The sequence below is a fragment of the Chiloscyllium plagiosum genome, unplaced genomic scaffold (genome assembly GCF_037043375.1).
Source record: "Chiloscyllium plagiosum isolate Xiang-an unplaced genomic scaffold, Cpla_swu_hap1 HiC_scaffold_1, whole genome shotgun sequence".
NCBI classification, from domain to species: domain Eukaryota; kingdom Metazoa; phylum Chordata; class Chondrichthyes; order Orectolobiformes; family Hemiscylliidae; genus Chiloscyllium; species Chiloscyllium plagiosum.
In genome coordinates this window covers 163,391,216-163,409,679 of record NW_028270139.1, presented here as the reverse complement: position 1 = coordinate 163,409,679, position 18,464 = coordinate 163,391,216, and the positions used below count along the sequence as shown (strand labels likewise).

At 47.5% G+C, this 18,464-nt stretch overlaps 1 protein-coding gene across 6 annotated transcripts in view; it reads left to right on the top strand.

Moving 5' to 3' along the window:
* dysf (dysferlin, limb girdle muscular dystrophy 2B (autosomal recessive)) overlaps positions 1 to 18,464 on the top strand; it is a 407,686-nt gene that overhangs the window by 374,346 nt on the left and 14,876 nt on the right. For all 6 annotated transcript variants that reach the window (XM_087991921.1, XM_087991945.1, XM_087991926.1 and 3 more), the window contains 5 exons: positions 204 to 346; positions 5,491 to 5,630; positions 12,320 to 12,408; positions 13,635 to 13,730; positions 17,408 to 17,549. In XM_087991921.1, the coding sequence (XP_087848047.1) occupies positions 204 to 346; positions 5,491 to 5,630; positions 12,320 to 12,408; positions 13,635 to 13,730; positions 17,408 to 17,549 (610 nt within the window). The remainder of the gene's footprint in view (positions 1 to 203; positions 347 to 5,490; positions 5,631 to 12,319; positions 12,409 to 13,634; positions 13,731 to 17,407; positions 17,550 to 18,464) is intronic.

Here is an 18,464-nt window from a genome sequence, read left to right as displayed (position 1 = left end):
TACCTGGTCTGGCCTACATGTGACTCCAGGTCTACAGCAATGTGGTTGATTCTCAACTGCCCTCTGGGTAATTAGGGATGGGTAATAAATGCTGGCCTAGCCAGCGATGCCCTCATCTTGTTACAAAATAAAGGAAAAAAACCACATCCACCCCAATAATGTAGAGCCCCCACGGTTCTAATGGAATGTTTGTATCTTTGCAGCTCAGGACCAAACCGATGGCGTGACCAGCTCAGACCAAGCCAGCTCCTTCACATCTACGCACAGAGGCAAGGCTACAAGCTCCCTGTGATCACGGACAGTAAGATCACAATGGCAGGAGAGGAGTTCCTTCTGGCAGATTTCGGTACGTCAGTTACACCCCCCACCCTCCCTTGCTCATCTCCGAGCTCCACCTGCACATGGAGAGAGAGTTCGGTCCCACAATCAACATGGAGGAAACGGTCCGCAACACTTTCAGAAAGCCAGCATCATGAGGTGGGGCTGAATGGCCTCATGCTCTGATGAATGACCCTGACGTGATAGTGTGTGTTATACGCTAGTGTCTTTCAAGGTTTCCACATCCATTCAGCCCGTCCCAACGTGTTCTCTCATTCCATTAGATTGTGGCTGACAGGTATCTCAGCTCATGTGTCTGTTTTTATACTTCATTCTCTGTGATGGTATTAACGAACATAAATCTCAGGTATGATTGACACAGAATCTAAACCCTTTAATGGGGGTGAGAATGTTACAGCGCTTGATGTGAGGGACTGCGTCTTAATTGCACTCCTGAACAAACAGGCTCGAGATTTAAGATTCTGTCAGAGAGTTCCGCACCATGCATATCTGTCACTCGCTTCATTGATTCCTTTTCATTGTGTTCAACACCGTGACCAGATCACTCCTCAGTATTGTCCTTCCTTTGGAATTCTCAAGGGGTGGGAATCAATGGAAAGGGATCAGTAAAGGACGATTGTAATAGAGTCATAGAGATGTACAGCACGGAAACAGACCCTTCGGTCCAACCTGTCCATGCCGACCAGATATCCCACCCCAAACTAGTCCCACCTGCCAGCACCCGGCCCATCTCCCTCCAAACCCTTCCTATTCATAACCAATTGCATGCAATATTCCAACAGTGGCCTAACCAATGTCCTGTACAGCCACAACATGACCTCCCAACTCCTGTACTCAATACTCTGACCAATAAGGGAAAGCTTACAAAATGCCTTCTTCACTATCCTATCTACCTGTGACTCCACTTTTAAGGAGTTATCAACCTGCACTCCAAGATCTCTTTGTTCAGCAACACTCCTAATGTGGAACAATTCCTACATTTGGATTCCGTGATTCCAGAGAGCTGAGATTCTCGGTCCCTGAGTGTGTGCAAGGCTGGGTAGGTTTAGGGGGATGACACAAGTAGGCAGAGTTGAAGTGGAACAAATGAGTTCAGCTCAAGAGTAGCTCTTGAGCCTGCTCCACTGTTCAATAGCATCGGTGGCTCAGCGGTTAGCACTGCTGCCTCACAGCACCAGAGATCGAGGTTCGATTCCACCCCCCAGGCGAATGTGTGGAGTTTGCACATTCTCCATGTGTCTGCATGGGTACCCTCTGGGTACTCCGATTTCCTCCCACAGCACAAAGATGTGCAGCTTAGTGTGGATTGGCCAGGTGAAATTGCCCGGTAGTGTTCTGGGATGTGCAGGCTAGGCAGATTAGCCATAGGGAATGCAGGGTGGCAGGGGATGGGTCGAGGTGGGGTGCTCTTCAGAGGGTCAGTGTGGACTTGTTGGGCCAAATGGCCTGTTTCCGCGCTCTGGGAATTCCGTGATTCTATATCAAGGCTGACTTGATGACTCCATGTTCCCACCTGATCGCTTTCCTCCCTCTGCCTTGAACACTATTCCAGCAATCTGTTTCTCAACGAAGAGAGTCCCAAGGACTCATGACTGAGAATAAAACATGCCATACCCCTGCCGTGGAAGAGGTGGAGAGGGCCAAATGGCCTACCTAGAGTGCAATGGGAGCTCCAGTAGCAGGCAGTGACCGTGAGGTGGAATTGTTGAATGGACTCCCACAGGAAAAAGTAGGCGTGTTTTCAGTGGGATCGTGGGCTGAAGGGAAGGGAGAGCAGACATGCAAAGGAATTCCTCAACCCAATAGCCTGGATCAGTGGCAAATGGAACTCAGTCCAGAGAAATGTGAGACAATACACATGGGCAAGAAGCTAGGACCAGAGGGATCAGAGGGAACTTGGTGAGCGTGTCCACTGGTCCCTCAAGGTGTCAGGACAAGTGAATGAGGTGGTTAGGAAGATATTAAGGCACAAAGTTTAAGAGCAGGAAGGTTATGTTGGAACGATATAAAATGCTAGTTAGGACAGTTGTCATCGAATCATACAATCTCAGCAGTGTGGAAACAGTATTGTGTGCAGTTCTTGAGTCTACATTACAGGAGGGATGTGAGTGCACTGGAGAGGGTATAGAGGAGATTTACCAGGACATTGCCTGGGCTGGAGAGTTTCAGTTATGAAGAGAGATTGTCCAAACTCACACAACATCAGGTTATAGTCTGACGGGTTAGTTTGAAAACAAAAGCTTTCAGAGCGCTACTCCTTCATCAGGTGCAAGCCTGAGAGAATGGACAGACTGGGATTGATTTCCTTAGTGTGGGGGAGATTGACAGGGGCCATGATTGACATGGATAAAGCTGTGAGGGGTCTGGGATAGGGGAGACAGGAAGAAACAATTCCCCTTGATGGAGGGATCAATGATCAGGGAGTATAGATTGAAGGGACGGGGCAGGAGGGTTAGAGGGGATGTGAGGGAAAAGCTTTCGCCCCCAGAGGATGGTGGGAATCTGGAACTGACTGCCTGTAAGGGTGGGAGAGACAGAAACCCTCATAGTATTTAGATGTGCACTTGCAATGCCAAGGCATACAGGGTTATGGGTCAGATGTTGGAAAGTGAGATTAGAATGGTTAAATGGTTGTTTTTGATCTGAATGTAACAGACCAAAGTGCCTTTATCTGTGCTGTAGATCTCTATGACTCTGCCTTAACTTAATTAATTTCTCTTGGACATGGGCCCCAAGATCCCTCTGTTTCGCCCCACTGCCAAGATTCCTGTCCTTATTCCTTCCACTGTACCTATTTGTAAGAGACTGATTCTGTCTGAAATGAAGCTCATTATATTCTCCAGTCCTGGGTTAGTGGTGCTGGAAGAGCACAGCAGTTCAGGCAGCATCCGAGGAGCAGTAAAATCGACGTTTTGGGCAAAAGCCCTTCATCAGGAATAAAGGCACCTCCTCCTACCGCCCCCTCGACCATGACCCCACCCCTCATCACCAAACCATCATCTCCCAGACCATACAGAACCTCATCACCTCAGGAGATCTCCCACCTACAGCTTCCAACCTCATAGTCCGGGAGCCCCGCACTGCCCGGTTCTACCTCCTTCCCAAGATCCACAAGCCTGACCACCCTGGCCGACCCATTGTCTCAGCATGCTCCTGCCCCACTGAACTCATCTCTACCTACCTCGACACTGTCCTATCCCCCCTAGTCCAGGAACTCCCCACATACGTTTGAGACACCACCCACGCCCTCCACCTCCTCCAAGACTTCCGTTTCCCCGGCCCCCAACGCCTCATCTTCACCATGGATATCCAATCCCTCTACACCTCCATCCATCATGACCAGGACCTCCAATCCCTCCGTTTCTTCCTCTCCTGACGTCCCCAACAGTACCCCTCCACCGACACTCTCATTCGTTTGGCCAAACTGGTCCTCACCCTTAACAATTTCTCCTTCAAATTCTCCCACTTCCTGCAGACCAAAGGGGTAGCCATGGGCACACGTATGGGCCCCAGCTATGCCTGTCTCTTTGTTGGCTACGTAGAACAGTCGATCTTCTGTAATTACACCAGCACCACTCCCCACCTTTTCCTCCGCTACATTGATGACTGCATTGGCACCACCTCGTGCTCCCGCGAGGAGGTTGAGCAATTCATCAACTTCACCAACACATTCCATCCTGACCTTAAATTTACCTGGACCATCTCTGACGCCTCCCTCCCCTTCCTGGACCTCTCCATCTCCATTAATGACGACCGACTTGACACTGACATTTTTTACAAACCCACCGACTCCCACAGCTACCTGGATTACACCTCTTCCCACCCTACCTCTTGCAAAAATGCCATCCCGTATTCCCAATTCCTCCGCCTCCGCCGTATCTGCTCCCAGGAGGACCAGTTCCACCACAGATCACACACCAGATGGCCTCCTTCTTTAGAGACCGCAATTTCCCTTCCCACGTGGTTAAAGATGCCCTCCAACGCATCACGTCTACATCCCGCACCTCCGCCCTCAGACCCCACCCCTCCAACCTTAACAAGGACAGAACGCCCCTGGTGCTCACCTTTCACCCTATCAATCTTCGCATAAACCAAATCATCCGCCAACATTTCCGCCACCTCCAAAAAGACCCCACCACCAGAGATATATTTCCCTCCCCACCCCTCTCCGCCTTCCGCAAAGGCCGTTCCCTCCGTAACTACCTGGTCAGGTCCATGCCCCCCTACAACCCACCCTCCCATTCTGGCACTTTCCCCTGCCACCACAGGAACTGTAAAACCTGCGCCCACGCTCCTCCCTCACCTCTATCCAAGGCCCAAAAGGAGCCTTCCACATCCATCAAAGGTTTACCTGCACATCCACCAATGTCATTTATTGTATCCGTTGCTCCCGATGGTCTCCTCTACATTGGGGAGACTGGACGCCTCCTAGCAGAGCGCTTTAGGGAACATCTCCGGGACACCCGCACCAATCAACCACACCGCCCCGTGGCCCAACATTTCAACTCCCCCTCCCACTCTGCCGAGGACATGGAGGTCCTGGGCCTCCTTCACCGCCGCTCCCTCACCACCCGACGCCTGGAGGAAGAACGCCTCATCTTCCACCTCGGAATACTTCAACCCCAGGGCATCAATGTGGACTTCAACAGCTTCCTCATTTCCCCTTCCCCTACCTCACCCTAGTTCCAAACTTCCAGCTCAGCACTGTCCCCATGACTTATCCTACCTGCCTATCTCCTTTTCCACATATCCACGCCACCCTCCTCTCTGACCTATCACCTTCATCCCCTCCCCCACTCACCTATTGTACTCTATGCTACTTTCTCCCCACCCCCACCCTCCTCTAGCTCATCTCTCCATGCTTCAGACTCTCTGCCTTTATTCCTGATGAAGGGCTTTTGCCCAAAACGTTGATTTTACTGCTCCTCGGATGCTGCCTGAACTGCTGTGCTCTTCCAGCACCACCAATCCAGAATCTGGTTTCCAGCATCTGCAGTCATTGTGTTTCCCTATTCTTCAGTCCTGACAGTCCTTCACCCTGATAAACAGTCAAAGAATTTAACATGCAGGATTCTCACAGGAGAGTGGTGGTGCATCACAGAGACCTCCGATTGTCACGGCTGACTGATTGACTCTTCCTTTTCATTGCAGAGGATGGGAAGCCCCTCGGCACACACCTCGGACCCCCCGATGAGCGCCTGGCTTTGTACGTGCTTCACAAACAGGGCCTGGTTCCAGAGCACGTGGAGACGCGGGCTTTATTCAGCCCACTGCAGCCTGACATTGAGCAGGTAAGTGCTCGGTTCTGTTGTGAATAACCACAAGGAGTTAGATATAGATCCTCAGGGCATACAAACATGCAAGCTTTTTTTTAAAATTCTCTCATGGGACATGGGCGTTGCTGGCATTTATTGCCCGTCCCTAGTTGCCCCTGGAGAAGATGGGGGTGAACTGCCTTCTTGAAACGCTGCTGTCAATGGCTTGGGTCCTCTTGATTGGAGATGCTATCCCAGTGACCAGGTTGTCCCATCACTAGGGGATTCGTTGGCCTAGTGGTATTATCACAAGGTTATTAATCCTGAGTCTCCAGATAATGTTCTCGAGACCTGAGTTTTACTCCTGCCAGGTGGTTGAATCTGCATTCATTAAATATCTGAAGGTAAGAGTCCAATGGTGACCGTGCTGATTGTGAGAAAAAAAACCACGAGGGAAGGAAACTGCCATCCTTACCTGGTCAGGCCTACATGTGACTCCAGACCCAGAGCAATGTGGTTAACTCTTAACTGCCCTCTGGGTAATTAGAGATGGGCAATTAATGAATGAATAAAAAGAAATAACATTGCTGTTGGGAGAGCTTGCTTTGTGCAAATTGGGTACCATATTTCCCAGATTATAACATTTGAAAAATACTCAATTGCCCATTTGGGAAATCTGCCAACAGCGAAGGGTGTCATATAAATGCAAATCTATCATTCTCTGCACTGCCATAGGTACATATCAATACATATCCATAAGAGTACACATTCAAGTAGACCAGAGTCCATCAATCTATATTGCTCCTAACCCATGAACTGTAATTTTGCATTGTACGTTCTTATGTGGTACCTTATTGGTTAAATAGTCTTTTTAAAATATTATAAATTGCTCATTTTTACAGGATCCTTGGTTTCCAATTGGTGTTGGAATTCTTTTGTGTCTATTGTCTAAGGCCTGTGCCTTTCCTTATACCCTATTATCGTGTCTCCTGTCTCTGACTCCAAGGCACCCACATTTACTTTAGCTACTCCCCCCCCCCCCCCCCCCCCCCCCCCCTCCACCTTCTTGCCTACCCATAGAAAACATTGTGATCTGTCTTTATGTCTCTTATTGGTTTCTAGTTATATTCTGTTCTCTCTTTGAATCAGACATAAAGATAGTTGAAGGGACAGTTACTGCTGAGGAAGTAGGGAGGCTGCAGAAGGATTTGGACAGGCCTGGAGAGTGGGCAATGAAATGGCAGATGGAATACAATGTGGGAAAGTGTGAGGTCATGCACTTTGGTAGGAAGAATAGAGGCATGGACTGTTTTCTAAATGGAGAAAGGCTACCAAAATTTGAAACACAAAGGGACTTGGGAGTCCCAGGTCAGGATTTTCTGAAGGTTAACATGCAGGTTCAGTTGGCAGTTGGGAAGGCAAATACATAGAACATAAAACAGTACAGTGCAGGCCCTTTGGCACCTGATGTTGTGCTGACTTTTAATCCTACTCTAAGATCAGACTAATCTACATACCCTTCATTGTACTATCATCCATGTGCCTATCCAAGAGTCACTTAAATGTCCCTAATGTCTCTGACTCTACTACCACCGCTGGCAGTGCAGTCCATGCACATACACCTCTCTGTGTAAAGAACCCACCTCTGACATCTCCCCTAAACCTTCCTCCAATCACCTTAAAATTATGCCCTCTATTGATAGCCATTTCCGTCCTGGGAAAAAGTCCATGGCTAGCTACTCTGTCTATGCCTCTCATTACCTTGTACACCTCTATCAAGTCACCTCTCTTCCTTCTTTGCTCCATTGAGAAAAGCCCTAGCTCCCTCAACCTTTCTTCATTAGACATGCCCTCCAATCCAGGCAGCATCCTGGTAAATCTCCTCTGCACCCTCTCTAAAGCTTCCACATCCTTCCTGTAATGAGGCAACCAAAACAGAACACAATATTCCAAGTGTGATCTAACCAGGGCTCTGTAGAGCTGCAGCATACCCTCGCGGCTCTTAAACTCAATCCTCCTGTTAATAAAAGCCAACACAACAAATGCCTTCTTAACAACCCTACCAACTTGGGTGGCAACTTTGAGGGATCAATGAACATGGACCCCAAGATCCCTCTGTTCCTCCACACTGCTGATAATCCAGCCTTTAACCTGCTAATCTGCATTCAAATTTGACTTTCCTAAATGAATCGCTTCGCACTTTTCCAGGTTGAACTGCCACTTATCAGCCCAGCTCTGCATCCTGTCAATGTCCTGTTGCAACCTACAACAGCCCTACACTCTACACGCAACTCCACCAACCTTCATGTCATCGGCAAACTTATTAACCCACCCTTCCACTTCCTCATCCAAGTCATTTATAAAAATCACAAAGAGCAGAGGTCCCAGAACCGATTCCCTGCAGAACACCACTGGTCACTGGTCACTGATACTTTCCATCTACTACCACCCTCTGTCTCCTATGGGCCAGCCGATTCTGTAGCCAGACAGCCAAATTTCCCTGTATCCCATTCTTCCTTACTTTCTGAATGATCCTACCATGGGGAATCTTATCAAACGCCTTGCTAAAACCCATATACACCACATCCAATGCTCTACCTTCATCAATGTGTTTTGTCGCGTCCTCAAAGAATTCAATAAGGCTTGTGAGGCATGACCTGCCTCTCACAAAGCCATGCTGACTATCTCTAATCAAACTATGGTTTTCCAAGTAATCATAAATCCTGCCTCTCAGAATCCTCTCCAATAATTTGCCCACCACAGATGTAAGGCTGACTGGTCTGTAATTCCCAGGATTATCCCTCTTCCCTTTCTTGAACAAGGAAATAACATTTGCCACCTTCCAATAATCTGGCACTTCCCCAGTGGACAGTGAGGATGCAAAGATCATCGCCAAAGGTGCAGCAATCTCTTCCCTCACTTCCTGTAGTAACCTCGGGTATATCCCGTCTGGCCCAAGGGATTGATCTATCCTTACATTTTTCAAAATTTTCAGCCTATCCTCCCCCTTAACATCAACCTGTATGAGCATATCAGTCTGTTTCACTCTGTCCTCAGAAATGTCAAGGTTCCTCTCAGTAGTGAATACTTAAGCAAAGTATTCATTAAGGACCTCCCCTACATTCTCCGACTCCAGGCGCAAATTCCGTCCACTATCCCTGATCGGCCTCACCCTCACACTGGCCATCCTCTTGTTCTTAATGTAAGTGTAGAACGCCTTGGGGTTTTATTTAATCCTACCTGCCAAGGCTTTTTCATGCCCTCTTCTAGCTCATTGGTCCATTCTTCAGTTCCTTTCTAGTTCCCTTGTAACCCTCTAGAGCCCTGTCTGATCCTTGCCTCTTCAACCTTAAGTAAGCTTCCTCTTCCTCTTTACTAGATGTTCCACATCCCTTGTCACCCAAGGTTCCTTTGCCCTACCATCCCTTCCTTGCCTCAGTGGGACAAACCTGTCCAGCACGATCAGCAAGTACTTCCGAAACAACCTCCACATTTCTGTCATGTATTTCCCTGACAATATCTGTTCCCAGTTTATACTCCACAGTTCCTGCCTGATGCCATTGTAATTCCCCCTCCCAAATTAAATACTTTCCCATACTGTCTGCTCCTATCCCTCTCCATGACTATAGTAAAGGCCAGGGAGTTGTGATCACTATCACCGAAATGCTCTCCCACCAAAAGATCTGACACCTGGCATGGTTAGTTGCCAATCACCAAATCCAATATGGCCTCCACTCTAGTCAGCCTATTGACATATAGCATCAGGAACCCTTCCTGGACACACCTGACAAAAACTGCTCCATCCATACTATTTGCACTGAGGAGGTTTCAATCAATATTAGGAAAGTTAAAGTCATCCATGACAACAATCCTGTTACTTCTGCACCTTTCCAAAATCTGCCTCTCAATGTGTTCCTCTGTGTTCCTGTTGCTATTGAGGGGTCTGTAGGAAACTCCCAATAGAGTGACTGCTCCTTTCCTGTTTCTGACTTCCACCCAGACTGACTGTGGACAAACCCTCCCCGATGACCTTCCTTTCTGCAGCTGTGATACTAACTCTGATTAGCAATGCCACTCCTCCACCTCTTTTGCCCCATCACCTATTCCTTTTGAAACCCTGGAACATCCAACAACCATTCCTGCCCCTGTGATATCCAAGTCTCCGTAACGGCCACAACATTGTAGCTCCACATACTGATCCTTGCTCTGAGTTCATCACCCTTATTCCTGACACTTCTTGCATTAAAATAGACACATTTCAACCCATCCCACTGACTGCACCTTTGCCCTATCAAGTGTGTATCCCTCCTCATAGATTCTCTGCACGCTGAGTCTGTCTGTTCACTACCTATTCCATCCTCTGATCCATAGCTCCAGTTCTCATCCCCCTGCCAACCTAGCTCCTGAAGAGCTCTAGCAAACCTCCCGCCCAGGATATTGGTAACCCTCCAGTTCAGGTGCAATCCATCCTCCTTGTACAGGTCCTACCTTCCCCAGCAGGTATCCCAATGATCCACATAACCGAAGCCCTCTCTCCTATACCAGCCCTGCAGCCATCTGTTCAACTACACTTGCTCTCTGTTCCTACTTCACTAGCCCGTGGCACCGGTAGCAGTCCTGAGAATACTATTCTGCTTGCCCTGCCTTTTCGTGCCTGTCATTGGTACTATTAAGTACCACGATGTCTGGCTGCTCACCTTCCCTCTTAAGAATCCTATAGACTCGATCCATGTTCGCATTAATTTCGAGAGGGCTTGAATACAAGGACAGTGATATACTGCTGAGGCTTGTTACGAGGCAAAGCCACCCCCCAGCAAATTTACACCAGCAACACAGAGCTGACTTACCTCGTGCAGAAATCTGTGAAAATTCAAGACACCAAGAACTATTCCCAAAAGTCACTATTTAAAGTAAAAAATAACAACTTTATTTTTTAAAGTATAACAGAGAATAATTAATTGACAATTATTTACAACTCCTTCCTCTAACTATCTTTTACCTTCCCCTTCTAAAATACTAGCCCGATAAAAACCCCGATTAAGATTTACCAAAAAATTCAAATTTCAAAACCAGCCAGCTGTCGAATCTTCTCTTTGTATCTCCCTCTGTCTTCTTTTTAGGGATTTCTGTTTCACAGGTCACTGATTGATAAAGGTACCTTTAAGAGAGCTGTGTTTCGGGCAGTCTGTACATGCTGGTGGCTTGGCAGTTCTCCTCCCAACTGTTCAATTTTATCACGGTCTTATACCCTAAAGCATCGGATTGTTTCATTGGTTTTAAAATTGTCAATATACTAAGTTTAAACTTGATTGGAAGTTGCTATTTTGGGATATAATTTAAACTGATTGGCTGAATTCAAATTTGTTTTTTTTTATCATAGCAACCCAGCCAGTGCTAGCTGCTGGACCAAATGTCCCATTGTAAATTCTCCAGCATTCTGTGCGCTTGCTAGGTCCTTCACTCTCTTAAAGGTACAGTACACTTCTGCACCTTCATAACAGGCTATATAAGGTACTGGTCAGACTGCTTTTGGAATATTGTGAGCAGTTTTGGACCCCGTATTTAAAGAAGGATGTGCTGGAGGAGGTCCAGAAGAGATTTACAACAATGATCCCAGGGATGAAGGGTTTGTCACATCAGGAGTGGTCGAGGACTCTGGTCTCTATTCGATGGAGTTTAGGAAGATGAGGAGGATATGATTGAAACTTACAGAATAATGAGAGGCCTAGATAGAGCGGACGTGGAGAAGATGTTTCCACTAGGAGGAGGGACAAGGACCCAAGGGCACAGGGTGAAGGGGCGACCCTTTAGAACTGAGATGAGGAGGAATTTCTTCAGCCAGAGGGTGGGGAATCTGTGGAACTCACTGCCACAGAGGACTGGGGAGGGTAAGTCATTAAGTGTAATTCAGACAGAGATAGATAGGTTCTTGATTAGTAAGGGGGTCAAGGATTATGGGGAGAAGGCAGGAGAATAGGATTGAGAGACACATCAGCCATGATCAAATGGTGGAGCAAAGTCGATGGGCTTTTATGTTTTGCTATTCTTAAACGCTGACACTTCCTGACTCCCCAAAGCCTGTCCACCATCTACAAAGCACAAGTCAGGAGGGTGATGGAATACTCCCCACTTGCCTGGGTGGGGGCAGCTCCAACAAAACTCAAGAAGCTTGGCACTATCCAGGACAAAGCAGTCCGCTTCATTGGCACCACATCCACAAACATCCACTCCCACCACTACCAAAGCTCACTATCAGCAGTGTATACCATCTACAAGATGCACTGCAGAAACTCACCAAAGATCCTCAGGCAGCACCTTCCAAACCCACAACCACTTCCATCCAGAAGGCCAAGGGCAGCAGATACATGGGAACACCACTTCCTGCAAGTTCCCCTCCGAGCCTCTCACCATCCTGACTTGGAAATATATCACCGTTCCTTCACTGTCTCTGGGTCAGAATCCTGGAATTCCCTCCCTAAGGGCATTGTGGGTCAACCCGACAGCACATGGACTGCAGCGGTTCAAGAAGGCAGCTCACCCCCACCTTCTCAAGGGGCAACTAGGGACGGGCAATAACTGCATCCGATGAATGAGTGAAAAAAAAATAATAAAAGATGAGAAATAGGAAAGTGCAGTCAAGGAACCAATGTGGAATCAGATCCTTCTCATGGAATCCTCCCCAGTATGTACTTAATGTTCCACAGAGTGTGTTGTCTGTTCTTTAGGGAAAGATCCAACTTTGGGTGGACATCTTTCCCAAGTCACTTGGACCCCCAGGACCTCCATTCAACATCACCCCTCGCAAAGCGAAACGGTAAGATTCCTGCCCGTTCTCTCACACAGTCAGTATTAAAGTTGCTGTCTCGGTCTTTCTCTGTCTCCTGTTGTCCTGTGGGTGCAGGGACCTCACCTTTCCCAGACTGGCAACAATCACTCTCTCTGGTGTTCGAGACTCACCAGGAGATGGAGCTGACCCACAGATCAGCCAGGGTCGAGTTGATTGACACAACGGTCTTGGAGGGACTATTCTGCTTTGACCTACTCCTGTTATTAAGTTATCGTGCTGCTGTGTAAGGGTTTGCAACATTCCAGTGCAGTGTTCAGACACCAACAAACTTGGGAATGTCAAATTAAAACTTGTCTCAAAGATCTTGAATTCCTGTAGCTTAAACTGTAATTTAATTCATTCAGTCAATGTTCAGACTTAGCTCTAATGAGAGATTATCTCTGCATGTAACCTCATGCTGTCCCTGTCCTGGGAGTGTGGGGCTCATGCCCGAAACGTCGATTCTCCTGCTCCTTGGATGCTGCCTGACCTGCTGCGCTTTTCCAGCAACACATTTTCAGCTCTGATCTCTAGCATCTGCAGTCCTCACTTTCTCCTGTCCTGAGAGTGTTTGATGTGGACTGTGTAGAGGGAGCTTTACTCTGTATCTAACCCCGTGCTGTGCCTGTCCTGGGAGTGTTTGATGGGGACAGTGCAGAGGGAGCTTTACTCTGTATCTCACCCCGTGCAGTGCCTGTCCTGGGAGTGTTTGATGGTGACAGTGTAAAGGGAGCTTTACTCTGTAGCTAACCCCATGCTGTCCGTGTCCTGAGAGTGTTTGATGGGGACAGTGTAGAGAGAGCTTTACTCTGTATCTAACCCCGTGCTGTCCCTGTCCTGGGAGTGTTTGATGGGGACAGTGTAGAGGGAGCTTTACTTTGTATCTAACTCTGAGCTGTCCCTGTCCTGTTTGATGGGGACAGTGTAGAGAGAGCTTTACTCTGTATCTAACCCCATGCTGTCCCTGTCCTGGGAGTGTTTGATGGGGACAGTGTAGAGGCAGCTTTATTCTGTATCTAACCCCGTGCTGTCCCTGTCCTGGGAGGGTTTGATGGGGACAGTGTAGAGGGAGCTTTACTCTGTATCTAACCCCGTGCTGTCCCTGTCCTGTTTGATGGGATTGTGAATGGATATGGTTTTCTGGTTGAATGACAAAGTGAACAATCATTCTTCTGAAGTTTCTCTTGTCTGTATTACCTCTGTCTCTTTTCCAGGTTTTACCTGCGATGTATCATATGGAACACCAACGATGTAATCTTAGATGACCTCAGTATAACAGGAGAGAAGATGAGTGATATATATGTGAAAGGGTCAGTGCTTTTGTGAAATCATTCTTTTTCAGTGTCTATTTTCCCGGTGTGTTACATCCGTTTCCATTAAGCTGAGAACACAGAAAGAGCTATTTTAATAACGTGCCTGTTACACACAAATATCCTCCCAACTTTATCCATCTCAGTCCATCGGTGTAGTCTTCCATTGCTTTCCCTGTCACGTGGTTTTCCAGACTTCCCTTCTGTTCACCTCAACTAGTCCCAAAATAGAGCTGCTCGGTCTCAGCAACTTCTGGTTGAAGAGGTTTCATCCACAATTTTCCATCAATTTCTTGAGGACTATCTTACAATTTTGGATGCCATGGTATGTATGTGCAGTTGGGTATTACATCCCACTGGCATCATGACAAACTGTAATGAAGTTGAAATTGGGGAGAGTGCTCCTAATCTTCTTCAAATCAATGCTGAAGCACTCTGGGCCAGAGGGAGTACATAATTAAGGCTGAGGTAGATTTGTGGTCAATCAGGGAATCAAGGGGAATGGAGAAAATGCAAGAGAGCGGACATGAGGGATATCAGATCAGCCATGATCCTATTGAATGGCAGAACAGGGTCGAGGGTCTGAATGGCCTATTCCTGCTCCTATTTCTTATAGTCTTAAGGGGGAGGCAAGGTAGCTGCACAAAGGTGACAGAAATTGGAAGATGTGCCAATAAGCTGTAGAGTTTCGCAACATACAACACACCTACGTAGGCTATTCAGCCCATTGAGCCTGTTCTGCTGGGGATCAAGACCTTGGTTGATCAGTTGGTGGCCTCAACTTTCCAGTTAGCCCTGATATCCTTTCACTTGCTTTTGTCACTTTGGACTCGATGGGCTGATGGGTCTCTTCAATACTGTATTATCCTGTAGCCCTGTGACTCCTTTGTCAGTCAGGAATCGACATAGTCCAGCCTTCGAAATATTCAGGAGTGCCACACTTCCACTTTCTGGGGAACTGAGATCCACAATCCCACAGATCCTCCAGAGGAAATCGTTTCTCCTTGTCTTTGTTTGAAATCGGTGTCCCGATGTATCCCTTGTCCTTCTAGATGGAAGAGATCATGGGTTTGGAAGGAACTGATTAAGGACCTTTAGTGAATTTCTGCAGTGCATCCTGTCGACAGTACACACTGCTGCTCCTGAGCATCGATGATGGAGGGAGTGGATGCTTGTGAATGTGGGTGCCATTCAAGTCCAGGATGGTGGTAATATGGAATAAGATCACCTCTCATTCCTCTGAATGTAAATGGATGCAGATGTGCCTGTTCAAATATTCCTCATAAGACAACCCTTTCATCCCAGGAATCGGGCAACTAAACCTTCCCGGAACTGCTTATAACGTAATTGTATCTATTCTTAGGAAAGGAGACTGAAACTGCACTCCAGAGGATGTCTTACCCTCTGCAGTTGTTGAACATTTTCCCTTCTTTAAGATTCCATTTGCCTTGTAATAAGCAACATCTCGTTTGCCTTCTGAATTACTTGTAGTACCTGCACACTAACATTTGTCCCTTACTGCACCAGGTCACTGTGAACTGCAAAGTCCTCAATCTCTCTCCGTTTAAATGAAACATTTTCTTTTGTCTGCTCTGCTTGATAACCTCCCTCCCCATCTCTCGACTCCCTTTCCAGCCCCTCCCCCTCATTTCCATTCCTCCCTGCCATCAACCGGATTCATTCCTCCCATTGACCAACCAGCTTGTACCCTTTACCTGCCTTCCCCTATCCACACTTCACCACCCTGCCCCCCCCCCCCCCCCGCCTCCCCCTTTCCCTGCAGCTCCCACCCCCCCCCTGTGCTGAGGTAGGGTTATACCCGAAACGTTGACTTCTCCACCTCCTGATGCTGCCTGGCTTGCTGTGTTCACCCAGCCTCCTGCTTGTCTACCTCGGATTCCAGCATAATGTCATAGAGATGTACAGCATGGAAACAGACCCTTCGGTCCAACTCGTCCATGCCGACCAGATATCCCAACCCAATCTAGTCCCACCTGCCAGCACACGGCCCGTATCCCTCCAAACCCTTCCTATTCATATACCCATCCAAATGCCTCTTAAATGTTGCAATTGTACCAGCCTCCACCACTTCCTCTGGCAGCTCATTCCATACACGTACCACCCTCTGCGTGAAAAAGTTGCCCCTTAGGTCTCTTTTATATCTTTCCCCTCTCACCCTAAACCTATGCCCTCTAGTTCTGGACTTCCCAACCCTAGTGAAAAGACTTTGTCTATTTATCCTATCCATGCCCCTCATAATTTTGTAAACCTCTATAAGGTCACCCCTCAGCCTCCGACATTCCAAGGAAAACAGCCCCAGCCTGTTCAGCCTCTCCCAATAGCTCAAATCCTCCAAACCTGGCAACATCCTTGTAAAGCCTTTCTGAATCCTTTCAGGTTTCACAACATTTTTCCGATAGGAAGGAGCCCAGAATTGCATGCAATATTCCAACAGTGGCCTAACCAATGTCCTGTACAGCCGCAACATGACCTCTCAACTCCTGTACTCAATACTCTGACCAACAAAGGAAAGCATACCAAACGCCTTCTTCACTATCCTATCTACCTGCGACTCCACTTTCAAGGAGCTGTGAACCTGCACTCCAAGGTCTCTTTGTTCAGCAACACTCTCTAGGACCTTACCATTAAGTGTATAAGTCCTGCTAAGATTTGCTTTCCCAAAATGCAGCACCTCACATTTATCTGAATTAAACTCCATCTGCCACTTCTCAGCCCATTGGCCCATCTGGTCCAGATCCTGTTGTAATCTGAGGTAACCCTCTTCGCTGTCCACTACACCTCCAATTTTGGTGTCGTCTGCAAACTTACTAACTGTATCTCTTATGCACACATCCAAATCATTTATGTAAATGACAAAAAGTAGTGGACCCAGCACCGATCCTTGTGGCACTCCACTGGTCACAGGCCTCCAGTCTGAAAAACAACCCTCCACCATCACCCTCTGTCTTCTACCTTTGAGCCAGTTCTGTATGCAAATGGCTAGTTCTGTCTGTATTCCATGAGATCTAACCTTGCTAATCAGTCTCCCATGGGGAACCTTGTTGAATGCCTTACTGAAGTCCATATGGATCACATCTACCGCTCTGCCCTCATCAATCCTTTTTGTTACTTCTTCAAAAAACGCAATCAAGTTTGTGAGACATGATTTCCCACACACAAAGCCATGTTGACTGTCCCGAATCAGTCCTTGCCTTTCCAAATACATGTACATCCTGTCTCTCAGGACTCTTTGTTTCTGCTTCGATAATGGGCTGAATAACCTGCTACTGTGTTAAGAGGTTGTGACATTTTGGTCCAATGTCCATTCTGTTTGGTAATTGCTCCTGTGAGGTCCTTGTTTCTCTCTGATCGAAGGCATTGCGTAATTTTAAAGTTTGCATTCATTCGTTGGATGAAGGCAAGGTTGGCACTTATTGTCAAACACTAAATGTTCCTTTAAAAAGAAAAAGAGAATTTGTTCACATCGACATGGCTGAAGGCCCAGAGATGTCCAATCTGGTGAATGTGCAGAGTTTCCTTGCAACCGTTGTAACATTGTGACACGTGACAGAGAGACTCCAGGCTCTGCGGGGCTATTATGAGGTGTCTCTGACTCTCTCTTTCTCTCTCTCTCTCTGTCTCTCTCTCTCTCTCACACACACACTCTCTGTCTCCAGCTGGCTTGTGGGCTATGAGGGCAACAAACAGAAAACAGACGTCCATTACAGGTCGATGGGTGGAGAAGGAAACTTCAACTGGCGATTCATCTTCCCGTTTGAGTATTTGCCAACCGAACAAGTCTGCTCCATTGCCAAGAAGGTGAGGGGGAGGTAGGAGCCGTCTGGGGGAGGTAGAAGGACTCATTTAAAACGTCTTTCATGTCTAAACCCTGCGTGGCCAGGCTGGGATTGCTTCTCGTCTTTATTGTTGCACTCAGAATTCTGTTTTACTCCCGTTTCGTCATTGTCTCCCCACTTATTGCTCTCCGGAAAGTGTCAGATTAGATTAGATTCCCTACTGTGTTGAAATAGGCCTTTCGGCCCAACTAGTCCACACTGACCCTCTGAGTAAATCCCCCAGAACCATTCCCCATATTTACCCGTGACTAATGCACCTAACTCTGTGGGCAATTTAGCATGGCCAATTCACCTAACCTGCACATCTTTGGACTGTGGGAGGAAACCCACGCAGACACGGGAAGAACATGCAAACTCCACACAGACAGTCACCCGAGGTTGGAATCGAACCTGGGACCCTGGCACTGTGAGGCAGCCTTGCTAACCACTGAGCCACCGTGCTGCCGTGTCTATGTGCTAAGGTACAGATCTCCTCTTCGTTTGGGAAATAAGGCTTGCCATTTTTTAATTTGTTCCTGAGATGTGGGCATCTTTGTTAAAGCCAGCATTTATTGCCCATCCCAAGTTGTCCCTTGAGAAGGTGGGGGTGAGCTGCCTTCTTGAACTGCTGCAGTCCAGGTGCTGTGGGTTGACCCACAATGCCCTGAGGGAGGGTATTCCAGGATTCTGACCCAGTGACAGTGAAGGAACAGCGATATATTTCCAAGTTGAGGTGTGCGTAGATTGTTACTATATTTTACATTAGGATTAAATCTCGGCACAACATCGTGGGCCAAAGGGCCTGCTCTGTGCTGTACTTTTCTATGTTCTATGTTCTAAGTCAGGATGGTGAGAGGCTCGGAGGGGAACGTGCAGGGGGTGGTGTTCCCATGTATCT